Source organism: Crotalus tigris, unplaced genomic scaffold (assembly GCF_016545835.1).
Source record: "Crotalus tigris isolate CLP2741 ecotype Arizona unplaced genomic scaffold, ASM1654583v1 scf7180000019553.37968852642:3898890, whole genome shotgun sequence".
In the NCBI taxonomy this organism is placed as follows: domain Eukaryota; kingdom Metazoa; phylum Chordata; class Lepidosauria; order Squamata; family Viperidae; genus Crotalus; species Crotalus tigris.
Window position 1 is genome coordinate 136356 of NW_024097591.1, and position 21803 is coordinate 158158.

General features: G+C 44.6%; 1 protein-coding gene across 5 annotated transcripts; it reads right to left on the minus strand.

The window, feature by feature from the left end:
• Positions 1–2430: 2430 nt before the first annotated feature.
• LOC120317045 lies at positions 2431–21754 on the minus strand. 5 transcript variants are annotated; one of them, XR_005559123.1, is made up of 8 exons: positions 21556–21571; positions 18663–18777; positions 17328–17430; positions 16099–16367; positions 10688–10790; positions 9341–9609; positions 7952–8351; positions 2431–2773 (listed from the first exon to the last, which is right to left on the minus strand). XR_005559123.1 is itself a non-coding variant. In XM_039363293.1 (7 exons), the coding sequence occupies exons 2-7, from the start codon at positions 18723–18725 to the stop codon at positions 8253–8255; spliced, it is 906 nt and encodes a 301-aa protein (XP_039219227.1). In that variant the 5' UTR covers positions 18726–18777; positions 21600–21754; the 3' UTR covers positions 7569–8252. The 5 variants fall into 5 exon arrangements, 4 of the variants coding, with proteins under 4 accessions (XP_039219227.1, XP_039219225.1, XP_039219228.1 ...); XM_039363293.1 differs by lacking the exons at positions 2431–2773; positions 21556–21571 and adding an exon at positions 21600–21754 and having other exon boundaries at positions 7569–8351; XM_039363291.1 differs by lacking the exon at positions 2431–2773 and having other exon boundaries at positions 7569–8351.
• Positions 21755–21803: the final 49 nt, after the last annotated feature.

Consider the following 21803-nt stretch of genomic DNA (forward strand, 5'->3'; position numbering starts at 1 on the left):
CAAGCTGTGTTAACTAATTAATGAAGTTGCAATCTTCTGTTCCACAGCCTAGAAGTCAACTTCAGCAAAATTAATCAGACACAGAGAAAGAAGTGTAAAACATTAATACTGTAGTAAAGGGGGGGAGGAAACCTAATGTTTCAGGGGAGATAAACTCAGCGGAAGGTGGGATTCCTCCAACATGTTCTATGAATGGAAGAGGAGGAGGAGGATGAGAAAGAAAGAAAGGAAGAGGAGAAGGAGGAGGAAGGAGGGAAGGAAGGAAGGAAGGAAGGAAGGAAGGAAGGAAGGAAGGAAGGAAGGAAGGAAGGAAGGAAGGAAGGAAAAGGAGGAGGAGGAAGGATGGGAGGAGGAGGAAGGGTGGGAAGAGGAGGAGGAAGGAAGGCAGAAAAGAAGAGGAGGACTGTGGGGTTTGTGATGTTCTCTGAGCCTGATTGTTTTCTTGTAGACTTTTCATGACCCAACTAGGTAACATAATCAGTGCTAGCAGCCAATGGGGTTTGTGAGGAGGAGGAGGAGGAGGAGGAGGAGGAGATTTTTATTTGGTATTCATATGAAACTAAGCACAGTACTATCAAATTGCATCACAATATAAATTATATATTAACTATGCAGTAGCAGGATTCTATTTCAGCTAGAGCAGGGGTAGGCAACCTCGGCTCTTTTACGACTTGTGGACTTCAACTCCCAGAATTCCTGAGCCAGCCATGCTGAGGGGAAAGGGAGAGGTTTCCATGCTTAGCCATGCTGGCTCAGGAATTCTGGGAGTTGAAGTCCACCAGTCATAAAAGAGCCAAGGTTGCCTAACCCTGGTCTAGAGACAGAGCTAACTGGAAGGCCATCTGTAACTGAGAGACATCACCTTTCCATTCTCTTCTGTACTGTACAATAGTCCCTTGCTGTAATTTATGTTTTATATTTTTAGCATTTTATTTGCTCACCACGCAAAGTCCCTCTGTGATTAAGGAGGACAGTTTTAAAACGCGATAAATGAATAAGACTCCTGAACGATTTTATGTCTGGTTTCTTTATTCTCTGTCCATGGTCCTGGAATCAGGTCTGCCGTCCAGTTCTTTTCTCAGTTTACTTTCTCCTACTTCCGGTCTACACCTACTTTAAAATTGTGATGTGCTTATTTTCCCACCGACAGCTGTAATTTGCTTAGGATTGCACTCAAAAACACTGGTGGGTAGGGATGAGGTGAGCCTTAATTTTGTTTTATTTGTATTTTAATTGAATTGAAAGTCAGTTCAGGTGTGGTGATATATCTGATCACCACTTACGCATTTCAGAATATTCCTTTTAATGCTTTTCTTTTTCTTTTCTTCTATTTTATCTTTTGTAAAAATTTCAATAACGTATATTTAAATAAGCACGAAAAAATATTATACTTCTGTAAGATTAAAGCAGTGGTATACTCTTCTCAAAAATCTTGGGGCACATTCCACATTTTGGGGAATGACATGTAGGATAGACACCTTTTTTCCCCTTTCATTCAACTGTGTCTTATTTTCAGAGATTCCTGGGCAAGTACCTGCAGTTTCCTTGGCAAAGTTTTTCAGATATGTTTTGCCATTGCCTCCTTCCCAGGGCTGAGAGGAAGTGGCTGGCCCAACGTCACTCAGTTGGCTTTGTTGCCAAGACAAGATTAAAACATGGTCTCCTAGTTCCTAGCCTGATGCCTTAACCACTAGACCAAACTGGCTTTAGATATCTAATAGTTAAATATGATTTATAGTGTAAAGGTTTATTTGCATATTCTTCCAAATCTCTAATCAACTAGGAGAATTTCACAAACCAGCTCATTGCAATGTTCTCACTTTGCTCTTAATTTTAAAAAATAGGATGGTGTTGAGAAAATGCATTTACACACATTTCTCCTTTTAACGCTAGTCTTCCTTGAAGCAACTCCTTTCTACATGATGTATAGCATATCCACAGAAAAGCAAATCAAAGATAGTTGAGCAAGCCAATGATGAATGGATTTAGAGTAATAACCACTAAAGTACGTGAATCACCTGAGTTTTGTGTTCCGATTTGGATAATCTGATTTGCCAAATCAAATGGATCCTATAAAACAAAGCAAAAAATATCGACTGCACACACAAGAGTTTACTGAATCTTTGAATCAATTGCAGAGCAGCTGATTACAGCTGAGGCATTAAAACTTGATGATTCACTCTGAAAACTGGATTCTGTTCCATTTAAGCAAATGATTTTTAAGTCTTGCAATCAGATTATCCCGAGTCCTAATAAATGCAGTTGATGGTCCTAAACTCTGACAGGCAATCAGGCAAGACTGTATTTCAGGATCTAATACAGTGTGGTTTGCCCGTAACACAACCCAATGGATACAACCAATTCCTGCAAGGAACTGCTTGTTGCCAAGGAAACCGAATAATCAAGATATGATTGAAGGCATGGCCTCAGTGTCCATGCTGCAGGTAAAACGGAACACACAAGCAAGGTTGCCAAGGCAACTGGTATGTTAGGAAGCAATTAAAGAGAGGGCTGGTATATCTAGTTCAAACCCAATTATAATTTCAGCAGCAATTTTCATGCCGTAGGTTAATGTTGGCGACTTGATCGAGTCAAGATGACGGCACATATCAGCAAACATTCATAAATATCATAGAGAGAAATGATTGCGATGCCAGTGGCAGGAATTATGAAAGAGGAAGTAAAAGCAATTGGGTTTTTAAACCATGGTTCCAGGTGAGTTGAGATTAATTGGGTGTTTATCAAATCCTTTGGATTCACAGAAGTGATACACCTGCAAAAAAAAAAAAAAAGTGACCGAAGGTAGCTTCCAGGGGCTGATGTTGGATAAAAGCTAACTTTGATATATGGCTAGTATTTGCCAACAAAAATACCTGGAATATTTGGAGAGGCTTCCAATCATCACAAAGTGACCTACCAAAAATAAAAATAAAAAAACAGTGTGAAGCTTGTCTTGGAATGGGCACTAGGATGTGGAAAGCAAGGAGACATTGTCACCATGACCAAAATCAGATGAAAAGGAGGAATTCTGTTCAGAGCTGTTTGCTGAGTTTGCCCACTTGTCTTCTGCATATCTCAAGGGTGATCTTGAGGTCCCTCAGCCTACCCAACATCTTAAGATGTTCTCCATTTCCTTCTCAGTCTGCTCATGATTCCAGGATAGATCTCATCTTTCCCACTGCAGTTCCTCCAAGATCAGCCAAGTAGTCCAATGTAGTTGTAATTCTTCAGCTGCTCTGCTCTGAGGAACAATCTATCTACTATTTTGATATTGACCTACCTGGTCCTTGGACAGCAGAACAAGTAGAAAAGTATATGAGTGCTGGCAGATTGAGGCTGATAATACACCTAGCCCAGATTTTCTTCAACTCCAGAGAGGTGAACCTCAAAACTGTTGATAATTGGTCTACACCAAGAGCTATGGTGTAGACCAAAACTGTTGATAATTGGTCTACACCAAGAGCTCTGTTGTTGTTGTTGTTAATTGCGAAGTCGTGTCCGACCCATCGCGACCCCATGGACAACGTTCTTCCAGGTCTTCCTGTCCTCTACCATCTTTTGGAGTCCATTTAAGTTCACACCTACTGCTTCAGTGACTCCATCCAGCCATCTCATTCTCTGTCGTCCCCTTCTTCTATTGCCCTTAATCTTTCCCAGCATTAGGCCCTTCTCCAGTGAGTCCTTCCTTCTCATTAGGTGGCCAAAGTATTTGAGTTTCAACTTCAGGATCTGGCCTTCTAAAGAGTAGTCAGGGTTAGATCTCCTCTAGGACTGACTGGTTTGATAGCCTTGCAGTCCAGGGGACTTGCAGGAGTCTTCTCCAGCACCATAGTTCAAAGGCCTCCATTCTTTGGCGCTCAGCCTTTCTTATGGTCCAACTTTCACAGCCATACATTGCAGCTGGGAAAACCATGGCCTGGACTATACGCACTTTTGTTGGCAGGGTGATATCTCTGCTTTTTAGTATGCTGTCTAGATTTGCCATAGCTTTCCTCCCCAGGAGCAAGCGTCTTCTAATTTCTTGGCTGCAGTCCCCATCTGAGGTGATCTTTGGGCCCAGAAAGAATAACAGAATTGGAAGGGACCTTGGAGGTCATCTAGTCCAAACAGAAGAGCCTATGCCATTTCAGACAAATGGCTGTCTAATGTCTTCTTGAAAACCTCCAGTGATGGAGCATCCACAACTTCTGAAAGCAAGAGTCAATTGTTCTCACTGTCAGCAAATTTCTCCTCTAATGTACGTTTTCCTTCTTTTCAATAATGGATTCACTACTGCTTCTTTGACTTGAGGATCACATACTGGCGCTCCTTGAACATGTGGTCTACAAGTAGAAGATTCAGCTAAAACAGGCTTTTCCCTCTGCTATTCTCCAGGAAACTTTTCACCAGAAAGGATACCACTATTTAATCTCCAAGTATAGTTATGGGCACTTGAACCAAATTGCACCTACACCTTCTCCCTTTGAACTTCAAAGGTTAACAATTGAACATGGGATTCCGCATTCAGGGCTGAGCCAAGACATTTCCAGGAGGCCCTCAAGGTTACATAAATCTTTGTAGGTCAACAGCAATCTTGTGAATTGATGCTAACTTCAGGCCAGCAAAGACCTTATAATGACAGGGAAGATTCCAACAATGCAGAGAACTCCAGATAGGAAGATTGCCAGCTTTATTTCCAAAGGCTGCCCACATTTGATCTGACCTGCCAGGAAAAAAACCACCTTTTCAAAGCAAGAAAGAAGATTTATGCAAGGAAAGCCAGTTGCTGGAAGCTATTCATTTACCTGCTGAGCTTCAAGGAAGTCTGAAGTTGCTATTGAATGAGAAAAATGAAAGAAAAATCTTTCCATCAGTCCTGATTAAATTTTCCCTGCCCTGAAACTGTGTCTAGGTTTAGACACAGAAGGACCTCAGGTCCTTCTCAAAGGGGTGGATGAAGTATCGCAGATTAACCTTAGAGACGTTATATTCCTGAGGTTTAATTCTGGCAACTCCGAAATGTTGATGTTGAAGGCTGAGCGGGATTAATGAGAGCTAAATCCACTCTCGCCTTTGGAGAAAAAAATTGATCTCACTGGTTTAATGGCGTGGTGCTATCTCAGCTTCAAATCTCGAAAGGAGAAAAAAAATGCAGAGAAAGATTGAGAAGACTCGTAGAACTTTCCCTTTTCCAGAATGCTCTAGAATTGGGAGAATCCTAAATTTTGGTTGCCAGATTATAAAGAAGATGCTGAGACTCTAGAAAGAGTGCAGAGAAGAGCAACAAAGATGATTAGGGGAAATGGAGGCTAAAACCATACGAGGAACGGCAGGAATCAGATATGTCTAGTTTAAGAAAAAGGAGGACTAGGGATGACATGATAGCTCTCTTCCAATATTTGAAGGGCTGCCCCAAAGAAGAGGGGGTCACCTTATTCTCCAAAGCATCTGAAGGCAAAACAAGAAACAATGGCTGGAAACTAATCAGGGAGAGAATCTACCTAGAACTAAGGAGAAATTTCCTGACAGTGAGAACAAATAATCAGTGGAACAGCTTGCCACCAGAAGTTGTGGCTGCTCCATCACTGGACGTTTTTAAGAAGAGATTTGTCTGAAATGGTATAGGGTTTCCTGCCTGAGCAGGGGGGGTGGACTAGAAGACCTCCAAAGTCCCTTTCAACTCTGTTATTCTGACAAAGCCCAATGAGGCAACCTACAATGCAAATGTTGTCACCCTTTGGTAAGCGTGCACTACAACTCCCAGCATTCCTCAACCTTGGTGAGGTGGTCAGGAGGTGAAGTTCAACAGGATCTCAGGTTGAAGCCTCAGGGTGTCCATTCAGGTTGATGTTAAGTAGTCCACATGTTATTTCTCCAGCCAACTTACATTTAGCCTACATTTGGCTCGGAAGGACACTAAGATCAGTTATTCCACCTCTACATCCGTTCGGAGCTAAGCTCTCCACCAGATGGGAATCCATTCACCCAGTATGCCCATTCACGGAGTATCCTAGATGTGAAAACGAAGATAACTTGAGAAAGTCTGCTTGGATATTTTGTGCGTAAGCAGGAAGTGTGTTAATGCAACAACAAGCTTGTTTTGTAACGCTCCTTCTTGGGTGTTGCATTCAGAAGATGTTAAACACCTATTTTTATACCCAAGCTCTCCCCCCTCTTATTAGACTCTGTATTTTTTAAAAAATTGTTGCCTGGTGATTTTATAATCACATATACAATTCCGGCGGTCAGCTTACTGCGGTTATCTGTCATTTGTTGCCGTTTAGGGCTGGGTAGAAATTGTTATGATTTTAAATGGGATGTGATTTTCATATTGATTTATAATGTTAGCCAACATGAGCTACTTTGACCGGAATTGAGGCAAATAAAAACACAATCAAGAAAGAACACAGTCGCTTGGTGGTTTAATGTTGCAGATCCCGTAGGTAGCAACGCAGCCCCTAAAACGCTTTTTAGAAGGCAGAGCAGCAAGGGGAAACTCACCAATTGACCCCAAAATGTGCTTTTTGAGTGGGCTCATCTATCACCACCACCATCGGATAGGAGGGCTTCCAAGACACTTGCAAAGTTCACGCATGTCCAAAAACTCAGGTGCTTTTTGAGTTTGTGTTGATAATATTTTCTCAGAATAATTTCTCATTTATGTGTCGGACTTCCTACTGCAGTTGGCAGAAAGGTTGATCAGAAACCCTTTTCCAGGTTGATTTTTCAACTGCCTTCCTATCCCACCTTGACTTCCTCTCTCTCCTGCCCCCCCCCCAACTCAAGAAATAGCCCAGGCAAGCTGACCGACTTTTAAGACCATCTTGTAGTTATCCTTCTAAGTCTGGCTTCTCCCCGGCATTTCTACAATCTCATTATCTCTAGCCATAAAACGAGAATGTATGGAGAGCTGTTTGAGGCCAGCAAGAAGCAGCCTCTCCTCTCTTCTTTCCGCAAAGTAATAAGCCCATCTATTTAAATTTATGTCCCCGGAAATGGAAATCATCAAAAGCCGCCCCTGGGATTTTCCAGGGACAAAACAAGGTGTTCCAATTTCTGCAAGAACAAAGGTTGCGCAAGCAGGAGAGAGAAGGTAGCCAGCTTTGCCGACGAGGCATGGCTTTTGGAGATGGGGATAATCTGGAAGCAGAATGGGTGGGCTTTTTTGGCGACTCGTTCTTCTGTCTTTCACAAGTTTGCAAATTCAGGTCATGCAACTTCAGCCGCCTTCCCACCAGTAAATGCTTAAGTGTGAGAACAGCTGGAAAGCTAGAAGCTCATCAAATAACAGGCACAATTTCGGAGAGAATTGAGGAAGATAGAAAGTCGTTGCTGCCTTGGGAATCCTGAATGTCTTAGACCAGTGTTTCTCAACCTTAGCAACTTTAAGATAGGTGGACTTCAATTCCCAGAATTCCCCAGCCATCACGCTTTAAGAGGGGTGGACCTCAACTCCCAGAATTCCCCAACCAGCATCCTTTAAGAGGGGTGGACTTCAACTCCCAGAATACCCCAGCCTGCATGCTTTAAGAGGGTGGACTTCAACTCCCAGAATTCCCCAGCCAGCATGCTTTAAAAGGGATGCCAAGGTTGAGAAACATTGTCTTCGACTAAAAAAAAACAACTAAGAAAAGGTGGGTTCAGACATTTTGAGAAGCCACCACTGAAAATGAAGGTAGCCATGACTCAGATTCAACTGGAAAGTTAGCTTTTGAGCCTCCAACTCTTAGCCCAAGCTACCTTGCTTTGAGATTTTAGAAGAAAAGCAGTATTTAAATCTGGAAAATAAGTGTTCCACAGGACAGAACCAAGCCATCTTATCAGCACATGTCATAAATTCTATGACAGCTGTCAGTATTTCTCTCCTGGCACGGTCTGTGCCCACACGCACACCCCTTTGAATAAAAAATGGCTACCAACCACTATTAAATTTCTGGTGTAGAATTACTCTTATAAAGAGTTAATACATTACCCACAATGCCTTTGAGTTCAGTCTCTTCCAACAGTCGGGGCTGAATGCACCCAAAAAAGCAATAGAATTTAAAAATACTGTTCTTCCTCACCAAAGCAGGGCTTTGCCAAACATTAAGTCCTCAAGAGAGTTTTATTGGCTCCAAGCACGATGCGGGTGGTGGCTTTCTGCCACAAAATCTGATTAATTTTTGGTCTGGTGGTCTGAAAACAATATGGCAAATAAAAGACACTAGGCAGTCCAAACACCCCCAGAGCTGGTAAAGATCTTGCCGTGGAGGCCTCGGCCCCCTCCCCACCAGCTATTCGTTGTAGTGCTTGCGCCATTTGGCCGCGGATCGGATCATGGCGGCTGCCACACCCATCATGCCAATTGTTCCCACAGCTATGGCTTCCGTGACCTGCAAGAAAGGACAGAGAAGGTGATGAAAAGCGCATCCTACGGTTGAGCCCATTTTACAGACGGTGGCTGGGAAGACTGAGGTGTATCTAAGAGCTACAGGCTGAAAAAAACAAACCAATCAAGAATTCTCCACATTCTTTCACAGCCCAACCGCCAAAAAGAATAATGTGGCGTCAAAATGGGCCACGTGGTCCCTCAGAAGCTTCCCCTTCTTGGGAAAGGAGGCTTCTGTTTTTCTGCCTTATTCACAGATTTCACGGATTTCTCTAAGGGATGTTATGGACCTGATGTGATTGACTTCCACAAAAATATCTTAGGATTGTTATGACTTAATGGGCGGGCTCCATTATGGTCGTAACTCAAGGACTGTCTCTCCTCAAGAACCCATCTATAGGGGCTGTTTCCATTCCTCAGAGACGCAAAAAATGCAATCCGTACAAAAGAAATAACCAAGAGTTTAGCTGCGTTTTGAATTCACTTCGCCAGGTGATAGGATCAGCTCTGGATTTAACACTACTACAGATGGTCCTCTACTTACGACAATGCATTTGGTGGCCATTTGGAGTTACAACTGCACTGAAAGAAGGGACTTGGGAGTGATTTTCACACTGACAGCCATCTCAGCATCCCCAGAGCCATGCAATAAAAGGGCTTGCAACCAGTCCTCACACTTATGACTGTTGCAACATCCCCCAGGTCACATGATTAACCTCCTGGGATCACGTGATCACCGTTGGTGACTTCCCCAGCCAGTTTGCGACAAGCAGAGTCAATGGAGGAAAGCTGGATTCATCTAACAACTGCGTGATTTGTGTAAACATGCAAGGATTTGCTTAACAACTGTGGCAAAAGTATACATCATGAAATCATGCACTACTCATTTAACGACTGCCTTGCTTAGCAATGGAAATTCTGATCCCCATTATGGCTGTAAATCGGGAACGACCTGTTTGTGAGTTGCAGCTTCCCAAATATATCTCATCGTACCTGATCACTCATCGCAATGCCGTACCGCAACTCCATGACAAAATGTTCACAGTTGTGGCTGGTCAGGTTGTAGGGCATCTCTCTGCCCACCAGCTCTTCCGCCCGCTCGAGGGTCTTGGTTAGGGGCAGGGGGGGATGTGTATGATCGTGTTTGTTGTTCACTCGGTATTGGTCATTCCGCACCACCACTTCCAGCCAGTCTTTCTTGACGTACGCTCGGTCAGACAAGACCGCCAGTACACTGGCAGCCCCGTTCGCTAGACGGTCACCTGCAGGGAGGGAGGAAGGAAGGGAGCGAGGAAGGAAGGAGGGAGGGATAGAGGAGAGGAGAGGAGGAAGGAAGGAAGAGAGAGAGGGAGGGAGGAAAAAGGAAAGGAGGGAGGGAGAAAGGAAAGGAGAGGAGAGGAGGAGAGGAAGGAAGGGAGGGAGGGAGGGAGGAAAAAGGGAAGGAGGGAGAAAGGAAAAGAAAGGAAGGAAGGAAGGAAGGAAGGAAGGAAGGAAGGAAGGAAGGAAGGAAGGAAGGAAGGAAGGAAGGAGGTTGAATTCACACAGTGTGCTGAACTCCTGATTCACAATACACAGTTGCTGCATTCACATAGACTTGCAATGCCCCACCAGACAGACCAGTTCTGCTCAACATTGGCTGTTTGAGAATGCGGGGAGTCCACACATCTTAAGAGAGAATATTTTTAGCTCAGGTTTGAAATTTGGGCTTAAAGGAGGTGATTTCACATTCACTGCATCATTACCCACAGAATATTCCTTTTATTTATTCATTCGTTCATTTATTCAATGTACATGCTGCCCATCTCCACTGCCACTCCTCTGGGCGGCTTACAATCTGATAAAACATTGTTATAAAAGGTTAAAGCAGTAAGGCAACGAACAGGACAATTTAAAAATACAACAAGATACAGAGACGTCTTGGACTGCAAGCTATCCAAACCCCGTTTCATCTAGGCTAATACAGTGCGAAGTAACCAGGCTGAGTTGCAAACAAGGCCAGGCAAAATTATACGGGGAAGTGAATTAAACGTGAAGGAGAAACAGTCCTTTGGCTGTGAGCAGCACATTTTAATTTGGTTAGTAGATTAACCCATTTTCCGTGCTTTCACAGTACATTGAAATGGAAACGAAGCAGCACTGGCACCGAACAATCTCCCTTGGTGAAAAGGCAGTCACTAGGTCGCTAACTAACCTAGTTAAAGCCTGTTGGGCAAACTCCACCCCTGAGCGCTGCGCCTCAGTGAGTGTCCCACTGAGATAATCATGGTTATTTATTATTTGATCTGTGGTGGAGTCCCAAACACCCTCATGCTGGGCCTGTTGGTTTCCATGGAAACTCACATTCAGGGGCTAAGTGGACAACCTTGCCCTCTCCAACGTAGATACCCCAGTGTTGATAGCAAGAACGGAATATCTCTATCAGGTCTCCCGGTTTGATTTCTTCCTGTAAGGGGGAAAAGAAACAGAGGACTAGAACATAGAACACAGAGCCAAAGGGCTGGATGGGATCTTGGAGGTCTTCTAAACCAACCCGCTGCTCAAGGCAGGAGATCTTATACCATCCCAGTCAAATGGTCGTCTATTTTTTGAAAGCCTCCAGTTGTGGAGCACCCACAATTTCCAGAGGCACTGGTTAATTGTTCTCCCTGTCAGGAAATCTTACTTCTTGGTTGGGTCTCTCTTTGATAACCTTCAATCCGTTACTTCTTCTCCTGCCCTCTGGTGCTTTGGAGAATAGGTAGACCCCTTCTTCTCTGTGACAACCCTTCAAAGTACTAGAAGACAGCTAACATGTCCTCCCTTATCCTTCTCTTCCATAATCTAGACTTACTTTGCTCCCTCAACCATAATGCACCAGATACATCAAAAACGATGACCTTTGGACCATCTTCTAACCTTGAGGGTCAAAAACTAAGTTGAAGGTCAACCTTGAAAGGGTGATGTGTGTTTGCAACATCCTGGTCCATCTCTGGTCCATCTCTTTGTTTCATCCTTAGCTTAGGGGGGGGGGTTCTATTTTTTTTTTGCAACTATTGTCAGCAGTATCTTCCCCCCAAAGTATCCCCTTATTCATTATCCATGTGCATTCCCATTCTGATGGGATTTACTCAGCAGTATGTGCAAAACCACACAATATACTTGTGAACAGAGCTCTTCAACGTCCTGCTGAAAATCCTTAGCTTGCATTCAACCCTTAACTCCCTTGGGTGTGGCGCAGAGAGAATTCCATGATTTAATTTTTATTTTATTTATTCCATTTCTATAGCTGCCCCAACTCAATTAAGTGACTCTGGGCAACTCCCGATTCCAAAACTATTAAACCGTAAAAAGATCCAGAGAATAAATACATACAGCAGCCGAGATTGGTTACTGTATTGAAATGTTGATGGGGAAAAATATTAAATGCGTCTCCTGATGCTCTGTCAGGGGAAATGACAGAGAGGGGAGTCATGATATTGGGGTTCAGGCACTTCAAAAGAAGTCATAGGAAAGGTGGTCAGGAATCTTCTGGGGAATTTGGACTAGAAATAGTGATTAGAAATTGCAAATGCATAGGTTTTGTTTCAATGTTGATTTCCTGATGGAACACTCTGCATTTATAGAGGTAAGTGAATCCTGCAACTTTAGAATCTTCTAAGAAGAAGCTAGACAATCAACCCTCGTGGATAATTGACTTGGTTTTCCTTCCCAAAATGGAATTGGGGCTTGTGGTTGAATCCAATTCCATAATTCTTTGATTCTATGGGGTGGAGAATGATATATATTTTTGAAGCACGGACCATTGCATGACAATGCCAGGCTAACTTTGGTCTCCAATCTGGAACAGGATCTGTCTCTATCTTACGAGGTTCAACCATGGATTCTGCAGCACAAACATATCCAGAAGACCAGGTCTAATTTCTGCGAACCCCCAAGTCACCAACTCAGACGCTGATGGTTCTGAGGAGATGGATGACATCTCCAGTAAATTGAGTCTGGGCGAGATAATGAAATAGATAGTCTGAGAAAGGGCATGGCCCATTGGCTGGCGGGGATCCTGAGCACAAGCACTCCGCATTACCACATTTTGTTGCACTTCCCACTGTGTCCTATCGACTTACCCAAGTACCTCTCAACAGGAAGCAAACAGATATCACCACGGCAAATCCTGTGATCTGCCTTTAAAATCAAACCAACGGCTCTTAAAAGGAGCATTCACAAATACTTATAACCCTGGGGATGTGGGAGAGACAGGATTCCCTTCACCCATGTGAAAGGTCTCTTAAATTAGCCAAGGGAGGTGGTTTTCATTACCAGGAAATGGAAAATAAGAAATGTTTTTTTGTTTGGCCATCCAGATCTGAAAAATTCTTCCCAGCTTGGTTTAACAGAATAACAGAGCTGGAAGGGACCTTGGAGGTCTTCTAGTCCAACCTCCTGCTCAAGGCAGGAGTTGTTATACCATTTCAGACAAATGGCTGTCCAGTCTCTTCTTGAAAACCTCCAGTGTTGGAGCATTCACCACTTCTGGAGGCAGGTTGTTCCACTGGTTCATTGTTCTAACTGTCAGGAAATTCCTCCTTAGTTCCATGTTGCTTCTCTCCTTGATGAATTTCCACCCATTGCTTCTTGTCCTGCCTTCAGGTGCTTTGGAGACTAGCTTGACTCCCTCTTCTTTGGGGCAGCCCCTGAGATACTGGAAGGCTGCTATCATGTCTTCCCTGATCCTTCTTTTCATTAGACTAGACATACCCAATTTCAGCAACTGTTCTGCCCAGAGAAGTAAGCAACGGGAAGTGATTGAGAATACAGAATAATGAAGTTATAAAGGGACCTTGGAGGTCATCTAGTCCAACCCCCTACTCAGGCAGGAAACCCTATACCATTTCAGACAAATGGCTGTCCATTCTCTTCTGAAAACGTCCAGTGTTGGAGCATCCACTGCTTCTGGAGGCAGTTGTTCCATTGGTTAATTGTCTTCACTGTCAGGAAGTTTCTCCTTAATTCTAGATTGCTTCTCTCCTTGATTAGTTTCCATCCGTTGCTTCTTGTCCTGCCTTCAGGCGCTTCGGAGAACAGCTTGACTCCCTCTTCTTTGGGGCAGACCCTGAGATCCTGGAATACAGCTATCCTGTCCCCCCTCGTCCTTCTCTTCATTAAACTAGACATACCCAATTCCAGCAACCGTTCCTTGTATGTTTTAGCCTCCAGTCCCCCGATCATCTTTGTCGCTCTTTACTTTGTTTCTACTGAAAGATCTTGAAGTTTAAAAAGAAATCTTACAGATATTCACCACCATTGCAAAAATCCTTCTGTTGCTGTTATTATTATTATTGTTTTCCTTTTCATCCGATTTTGCATTTTTGGATTTTTAATAGACACTTTCTTTCTGGCCATTAATGTTTGTCTTGCTCCATAGATGTATTTCTAATGACGTTCTCTATTGATTATAGGTAATCCTCAGTTTACAACCATTTGTTTTAACGAGCCTTTAAAATTAGAACGGCACTGAAAAAAAAGTGACTTGTAACCATGTTTCACACATACAACCATTGTAGTACCCATTGGTCGCGTGATCAAAATTTAGATGCTTGGCAACTGATTCATATTTATGACAGTCACGTTGGCGACCTTCTGGCAAGCAAAATCAGTGGAAAAGCTGGATTCACTTAACAACGGTGTTGCTCGCTTAACAACTGCAGTGATTTGTTTAACAACTGTGGCCAGAAAGATGGTAAAATGGGGCAAAACTGACCAGTGTCTTGATTAGCAATGGAAATTCGAGGCTAAGTGGTGGTAGTAAGTTGAGAACTACCCGTATTTTTTATTCTGGGAATTGCTAGGCTGGCCTGAAAGTTTTCCCTGAGTTATACAAGAGAATAAAACATGTTTATATATATATATTTAATGCTAAATAGCAATGTTCTGGCCCATTTGGGACATTCTCCAGCTTGACTTCAGGCTCCAAATCAAATTCTAAATTTGCTTGCCGGATTACCACCTTCTGGAACTCAAGTGGACAGCATATTTCAAGAATCGGGGTGGATGGAAAACCGTCTCAGCAATCTGGGCAATGTTTTTGGTCCTCGACTTGCAACAATTCATTTAGTGACGGATCAAAGTCAACAACAGCACTGAAAAAAGTGACTTGAGACTGTTTTTCAGAGTTACGACCTTTGAAGCATCCCCAGGGTCATGTGATCACATTTCAGACCCCTGGAGACTGAGTCATACTTACGACCGTTGCTTTTGTGATCTTTTGTGACCCTTTTGTGATCTTCTGACCAGCTAAGTCAATGGGGCGGAGCCAGATTCATTTCACAACTGGGTTACTAACTTATCAATTGTGGTGATTCGCTTAACAACGGTGGCAAGAAAAGTCGTCAAATGGGGCAAAGCTCACTTTGCAAATGCCTCGCTTAGCGAGAGACATCTTGGGCTCAATTGTGGTCGTAAGTCGAGGACTGCCTGTATGGCATTTTCTGACCACTAGGAAACAATCTGTCAAGAACAAACCATCTCACTGGCTCACAACATTTTTTGACCAGTTGTGGGTTATATTTTTCAGACATAAGCATGTCTCCCCATAGACCGGAGGCACAACGGTTAAATCTTTCCTCCCTGTTATTAAAATGCATCAGCAGATGGATAACAGGAAGCAAAAAATTCTCCCCAATGCATGCTAGGCTGACCAGCGCATTAGATTCTTTAATTGGTACATGCATCATAAAAATTGATCCATCGATTAGCTTGTGATATTTCAGCGCTCTTTGTAAATAAAAACAGCAATGTTGGTTTAATTTTAGATCTCTTTCCCAGCCTGGCATGGAAGTCTTCCTTTCTACCCAATGTGCAGCTATCGCTCGCTTAATGTCTGCTTGCTCCATTTTAGGGTGCCCTCCAAAATTTATCCAAGGAAAAAGTCCCATTAAGCTCAGAAGTAATTACTTGGGAATGAGCCTCTATGAGATTGCATAGTTTAGAGTGAAACTCATTGACTTAAATAGCAGGTCTTCATAAGTATGCAAGGGATGGCTCTGTCTTACATTTGCTTCCCTGCAGGCAGTCCACAGCTTAAAACCATTCGCTTAGTGACTGAAGCTGCAATGGCACTGGAAAATGGTCCTCACATTTACGACCCTCGCAGAATCCCTGTGGTCACGTGATTAAAATTTGAGCGCTTAGCAACCGGCATGTTTTTATGATGGTTTGCAGTTTCTGAGGGTTATGTGATCATCATTTGTGACTCAACCAGCTAGCTTTCAACAAAGGGAAGGAAGGAAGGAAGGAAGGAAGGAAGGAAGGAAGGAAGGAAGGAAGGAAGGAAGGAAGGACTTAAATACATAGATATAAAAAGAGAGAAATTAAAAGGAAGGAAGGAAGGAAGGAAGGAAGGAAGGAAGGAAGGAAGGAAGGAAGGGGAGGAGGAAAGGAAAGAAAAGGGGGAGGAAGAGAAGGAGGGAGAGAGGAAAGGGAAGGGAAGGGAAGGGAAGGAAAGGAAAGGAAAGGAAAGGAAAGGGAGAGAAAGAGACAAGAGTGTATTCTACCAAACCTGGAGGGCACTGAATGGGGAAAGACTCCTCTAACCAATACACTCCACTGCCACTCAAGCCCCAAACTTACAAACCAGCATAGCCCTTCCTGGCAGAGCCTGACTCCCACCCTCCCAGGGGCTGGCTGGCTGGTCCAGAACCCCCCTCTCTGATTTCCTTCACTTCTGTACACGCAACCTGCCTTTCCCCCCCTCATCTTTCACGGGCCAGGCTACACACCTGTTCACTCATTTCCGGTCCATAACGTAGCTCCATAACAAAATTTTCACAGTTTTGGCTGCTCCGGCTGTACGGCATCTCCTTTCCGACCAATTCCTCCGTCTGCCACAGGATCTTGGAGAGGGGTAGCGGTGGGTGTGTCTCGTCATGTTTATTGTTCACTCGGTACCTGTCCTTCCGGACCACGTCTTCCAGCCAATCCTTCTTGACGCATACTCTCTCGGATAAGATCACCAAGGGGTTGGGAGACCCATCAGCAAAATGTTCACCTGGAGAGCAAGAAGAAAAGCTGCCCAAATCAGCAGGCACACACACACACACACACACACACACCCGGGAACGAGGAAAGGACGTTTGGCTCATGTCCACGCCAAGGCCACCCCAAATTTGCACTGGCCATGCTCCAAAGCATAACATTCTCCCTCTGTTATATTCCAGTGTGTTCTTTGTTAACCAAAAACGATGGTGCCATGCAGTGGCTTTGGCACAGATTTCATGACATTTGACAATAGAGTATTATTGCTTAACAGAATTACAGAGTTGGGAGGGACCTTGGAGGTCATCTAGTCCAACCCCCTGCTCAGGCAGGAAACCCTATACCATTTCAGACAAATGGCTGTCCAGTCACTTCTTAAAAACTCCCAGTGCTGGAGCATTCACCGCTTCTGCAGGCAGGCTGTTCCACTGGTTAATTGTTCTAACTGTTCTCCTTAGTTCCAGATTGCTTCTCTCCTTGATTAGTTTCCATCCATTGCTTCTTGTCCTGCCTTCAGGTGCTTTGGAGAATAGGTTGAGCCCCCTCTTCTTTGGGGCAGCCCCTCAACTGTTAGAACTGTGTCACCACTAATCCATCTTTTCACTAGATTCGACATACCCAATTCCTGCCACCGTTTTGTCCAGAGAAATAAGGAGAAGGGCAAGCCATACAGAACACAAAATAACAGAAGGGAACTTGGGGTTTTCTAGTCCAAGCTGGAGACCCTTACAGAATAACAAGAGGTGGAAGGGGCCTTGGAGGTCTTCTAGTCCAGCCCCCTGCTCAAGCAGGAGACCCTATGTCATTCCAGACAGGTGGCTGTCCAGTCTCTTCTTAAAAGCCTCCAGTGATGGAGCACCCACAATTCTGGAGGCAAGCCCTTCCACTGGCTAATTGTTCTCACTAATGGGAGAGCAAAAAGCCATCAATACATCCTCTTCCCCCCCCCCCTCCCAGGGCTTAGAATACTTACATTCAGTTACCAGATGGACTACTTGCTGTTCCCCTACATACAGGGCCCAATGTTGGCAAGAAGAACGGAATATCTCAATAATGTCCCCTGGTTTTAATTCCTCCTGGAAGACACAAAGAGTCCCAACTCAGTGGCCATTGCTACCCAATCTGTCCTCTTCCTACAGGTAGACCAAACCCGGCCTTAGCGAGATCAATCCAATGGTAATCCTTGACTTACTACCCTAACTGGGACCAGGCCCAAAGGTGCTTTTTCAAATGGCGACTCGAATTTGTTTTTCCTTAAGGAAAAACAAAATTCAGGCTTTAATGGACAACTGACATCATACACATGCTCAGGGGAGTGAAATTGCGGTGTACTCTGTTCTCATCTGGCCAAATTCATCTTCAGCATCCGCCTTCTAGCGCGGTGTCTCTTCTTCCAGCTGTTTGATGCCTACCTTCTCTGCATGCCAAACATTACTGCACATATGGGGTGCACCTATCCCAATAAAGCTCTTTTCTTTGCAAAGACCGTTTTTAAAGAGACAGGCGCCTTCCCAAAAAAATATATAGGCCAAATTCACACCTTTGAATCTTTTCTATGGTGCTGTAGTACCACCTGCTGGTTGTTGGATTTACTGCAGGAGAAGGGGGGGGAAATCCCAAAGAGGGGAGGGAAAGAAAAAAAAAGCTGTGGCTGAAATTTTTCTAGACAAAAAAATTCCTCTCAATAACCCTGACAGGTAGACTATGCTGGGAGAGAGGGTTTGATTCCATGCCATCCCGATCTCTCAGTGACCAACTGGAAAGACACATATAAGCGTCTCTTAAATCCAAGAGGTTTTGAGGTCTACAGACACAGAATAGAATAGGAGCTGGAAGGGACCTTGGAGGTCATCTAGTCCAGCCCCCCCCCCCCGGTCAAGCAGGAGAACCTGAGACAAGTGACTGTCCAGTCTCTTCCCAAACCGTTCACTGCAACAGTAAATAAATTTTTAAAAAGCACAAAAGTTAATAGGTCACTAACTAAATCTAGCATTCTATGGAGCACTCTTGGCTAACTGGTTAAATACACATTGACGTGGACTTGAGGCAGAGGTCACCCTGACACTAGCTCAGCTTCCAGAGAGGATTGTCCTTGCGTACAGAAACCACACCGCTAACCGCTCAGTAGTAAATTGAGGACTGCCTGTACTTCAACCAGTGTTTCTGTTCAAATGCCAGCCACTAGCAATGCAGTAACATCTGCTCAGCAGCCGGAAGGAAAGGGGGGGAATCGATCTGGCCCTTTTATAAAAGTTTTTGTCTGCTCCCCCCCCCCCTTCTCCCTGCCTTGTTCCCAGCCCCCGTTTACCGGTTCGGCTGGATTTTTAACCCTGGTTAAAAGGGCTGAGTGATTTTGCTCCTCCTCATTCATCTTGGCTAGGATGTCCTCGTGTCTTCTCAGTGCCGACTTCCTATGGGCATATCTAGAGGAGAAAAAATATATATAGAGAGAGGATCATTCCTGTTTCTTTGATGAACTGAAGCCCTTTAGTGGGATGGATCTGTGTTAGCCGAGGTCCCCTTCTTGCTTAATTCCAGTTGCTTTCCTGCAAATTTTGCCCTGCCATCTTGAGTTTTTCTTAGCGTTTTTGGACAAAACTCTTGGAGGAGGAGGAGGAGGAGGAGGAGGAGGAGGAGGAGGAGGAGGAGGAGGAGGAGGAGGAGGAGGAGGAGGAGGAGGAGGAGGATTGTGGGATCCTTGGTGCTCTCTGAGCTGGGTGGTTTTCTGGCAGACATTTCATGACCCAACTAGAGAATGTCATCAGTGCTAGAAGGGAAGGAGGTTTGCAGAGAGGAGGAGGAGGAGGAGGAGGAGGAGGAGGAGGAGGAGGAAGAAGAAGAAGAAGAAGAAGAAGAAGAAGAAGAAGAAGAAGAAGAAGAAGAAGAAGAAGAAGAAGAAGAAGAAGAAGAAGAAAGAGAGGAAAGAAGGAGGAGGAAGGAGAAAAGGAAGGAGGAGGAGAAGGAGAGGAGGAGGAGAAGGAGAGGAGGAGGAGGAAGAAGGAGAAAAGGAAGAAGAAGAGAGGAAGGAGAAGGAGGAAGGAGAAAAGGAAAGAGGAGAAGGAGAAAAGGAGGAGGAGGAGGAGGAGGAGGAGGAGGAGGGAGAAAAGGAAGGAGAAGGAGAAGGAGAGGAGGAGGAGGAAGAAAAGGAAGGAGGAGGAGGAGGAGAAGGAAAACAAGACATAAGGAGTTCTAGTCCCGCCTTAGGCACAACAGCCAACTGTTCCCTACCTTGAGCTATTTAGATATTTATACAAATAATAAAAGCAGGATAAAACAAAATAAGATGATGATGATTGGGGTGGGAATGCCCATGGAAACAGCGGAGCATCATGCTGGGGTGTCAGGTAAAGAAATCTTCACTCTCCTTTGGCACAATCCTCTCTCCACTCACCTGCAGCACCCCTGGCCTTCCCCCCCCCCCCCCACATTCAACCCCAAAGGGAGTCATTACAAAGAAAGACCTTCCAGCTCTTTCACAGCCACAATTCCCCCCTCCACAGCTAAACCCCTCTTTCCCCCCCCCCCACGCCTTGCTCTCCCCAAAGAGAAATCCAAAAGGAATTCTCCATCAGCTTGTGCCTCTAAAGCAGAAAACCAGAAGCCTCATTCTCAGGGGAAGAAACCACCTGAGAAATGAGGGAGAGACCATGAAAATCTGCTTCTCCCTCCACGCTGGAGGACTCACAATTCAATCAGGCAACCCAACGAAACATCCAAAGACTGGAAACTCTCAATGTGGACCCAAAAAGCAAAGTTTGTAGTTTATCTCCACCGCAATGTTACCTCAGCCATGAAATCACTAAAAGGCTGTGGTTAAACCATTGTTTGCTCAGTCCCAGGGGCAGGGGACTAGCACTGGCCTACCCTATAGATGTGTTGTTTTTTTAGCAGACCTGGACAAAGCTGTTCACAGCAGCAGGCTCTTTCTCTGAGTCAGCCATACTATCCCCCTAGAATTTCAAGCAGCGTTGCCCAAAATTAGGGCAAATTAAATCCATTTATAGGATGCCTTATCACTTTTAACACAAAGCTTTTAAAGGTTTTGTTTGTTCCTTTTTAAAAAAAAAAAAAAAAAAGAGGAAATAGCAAATGAAGGGAACTGTGAATTATGGCATTTGTTTGTGAAAGCAATTTTTGCCAGCAAATTAAAAAGGCTCCCGTCAAGATCCCCTGATTTGCAAAAGCATTTAAATTTAATCAGTTGGCACAAAATGATTAATCACCCCAATTAATATGCATTTTCCTCTCCAGATTAGTTTTCTCTCTCTTGGCTTCCCACCGCCTCTTTCTCTTTTTGTCTGGGCAAAGCTACAAAAGTTGGTGAATATAGATAGCAAGGGATCCCTTTCCTTCTCCCCCTGGCCTTATGTTTCCAGGAAAAAGAATTCCTGCGTGGGTGGAAGAATTAGGAATTTGGAATCTCCCGGCCCATCCTCCCGGCCCATCATTCTGTGCCATAGAGAGCTTTGGACTGTTTCTTGGTAACTTTCCAATGGGTGGACTGCAATTCCCAGAATCCCCCCAGCCAACATCCTTTAAGATGGGTGAACTTCAACCCTCAGAACTGGAGAGGAAGGAAGGAAGGAAGGAAGGAAGGAAGGAAGGAAGGAAGGAAGGAAGGAGGGAGGGAGGGAGGGAGAGGTAGAAGGAAGGAAGGAAGGTAGGTAGGAAGGACAGGGAGGGAAGAAAGGAAGGACAGCAAAGAAAGGAAGGTAGGAGAGAAGGAAGGAAAGGAAGGAAGGAAGGAAGGAAGGAAGGAAGGAAGGAAGGAAGGAAGGAAAAGGACAGAGAGGAAAGGAAAGAAGGAAGGAGAGAAGAAAGGAAGGAAGGAAGGAGAAATGGGAGGGAGGGAGGGAGGGAGGGAGGGAGGGAGGAAGGAAGGAAGGAAGGAAGGAAGGAAGGAAGGAAGGAAGGAAGGAAGGAAGGAAGGAAGGAAGGAAGGAAGCCACTGAAATTTGGCCATGTTGTCACTGAATCTCCAAAGTGGCCAATTGGGGCTGGGGGTTTTTGACTTTTTTTTCTCACCTGAACCCCAAATGAAGAAAGAGGAACTGGCCAAGAAGACCCCCAAATGCACCCCACCTTGCTCTCCTGGCTGGCCCAGGTCTGGTTCACCCCAGCCCCCAGCCTGGCTCTAGCAGAGCAGAAGGGAAAACGGAGGCACCCATCCAGCCAGCTTCCCTCCCACCCAGCGCTGGTACCTGCAATGGGCGCTCACTTTTTTTCCTGTGGCAAATGAACTCACCTCCCATTTCCTGGCTGGTGCTTAGAGTGACATAATAGGACAGGTGCCACCTCACCTGTTACCGAGTAACCAGGGAAGACTCTGATGTCTGAACAAGTGAATGGGTTGGGTAAGACAGGGTTTCTCAAGCTGCTCTCCCTACTCCAAAGTGTCTCAAACTTTACATCCCTTGGAGACTTTTTTTTAAAAAATCAGGTGGTTAAT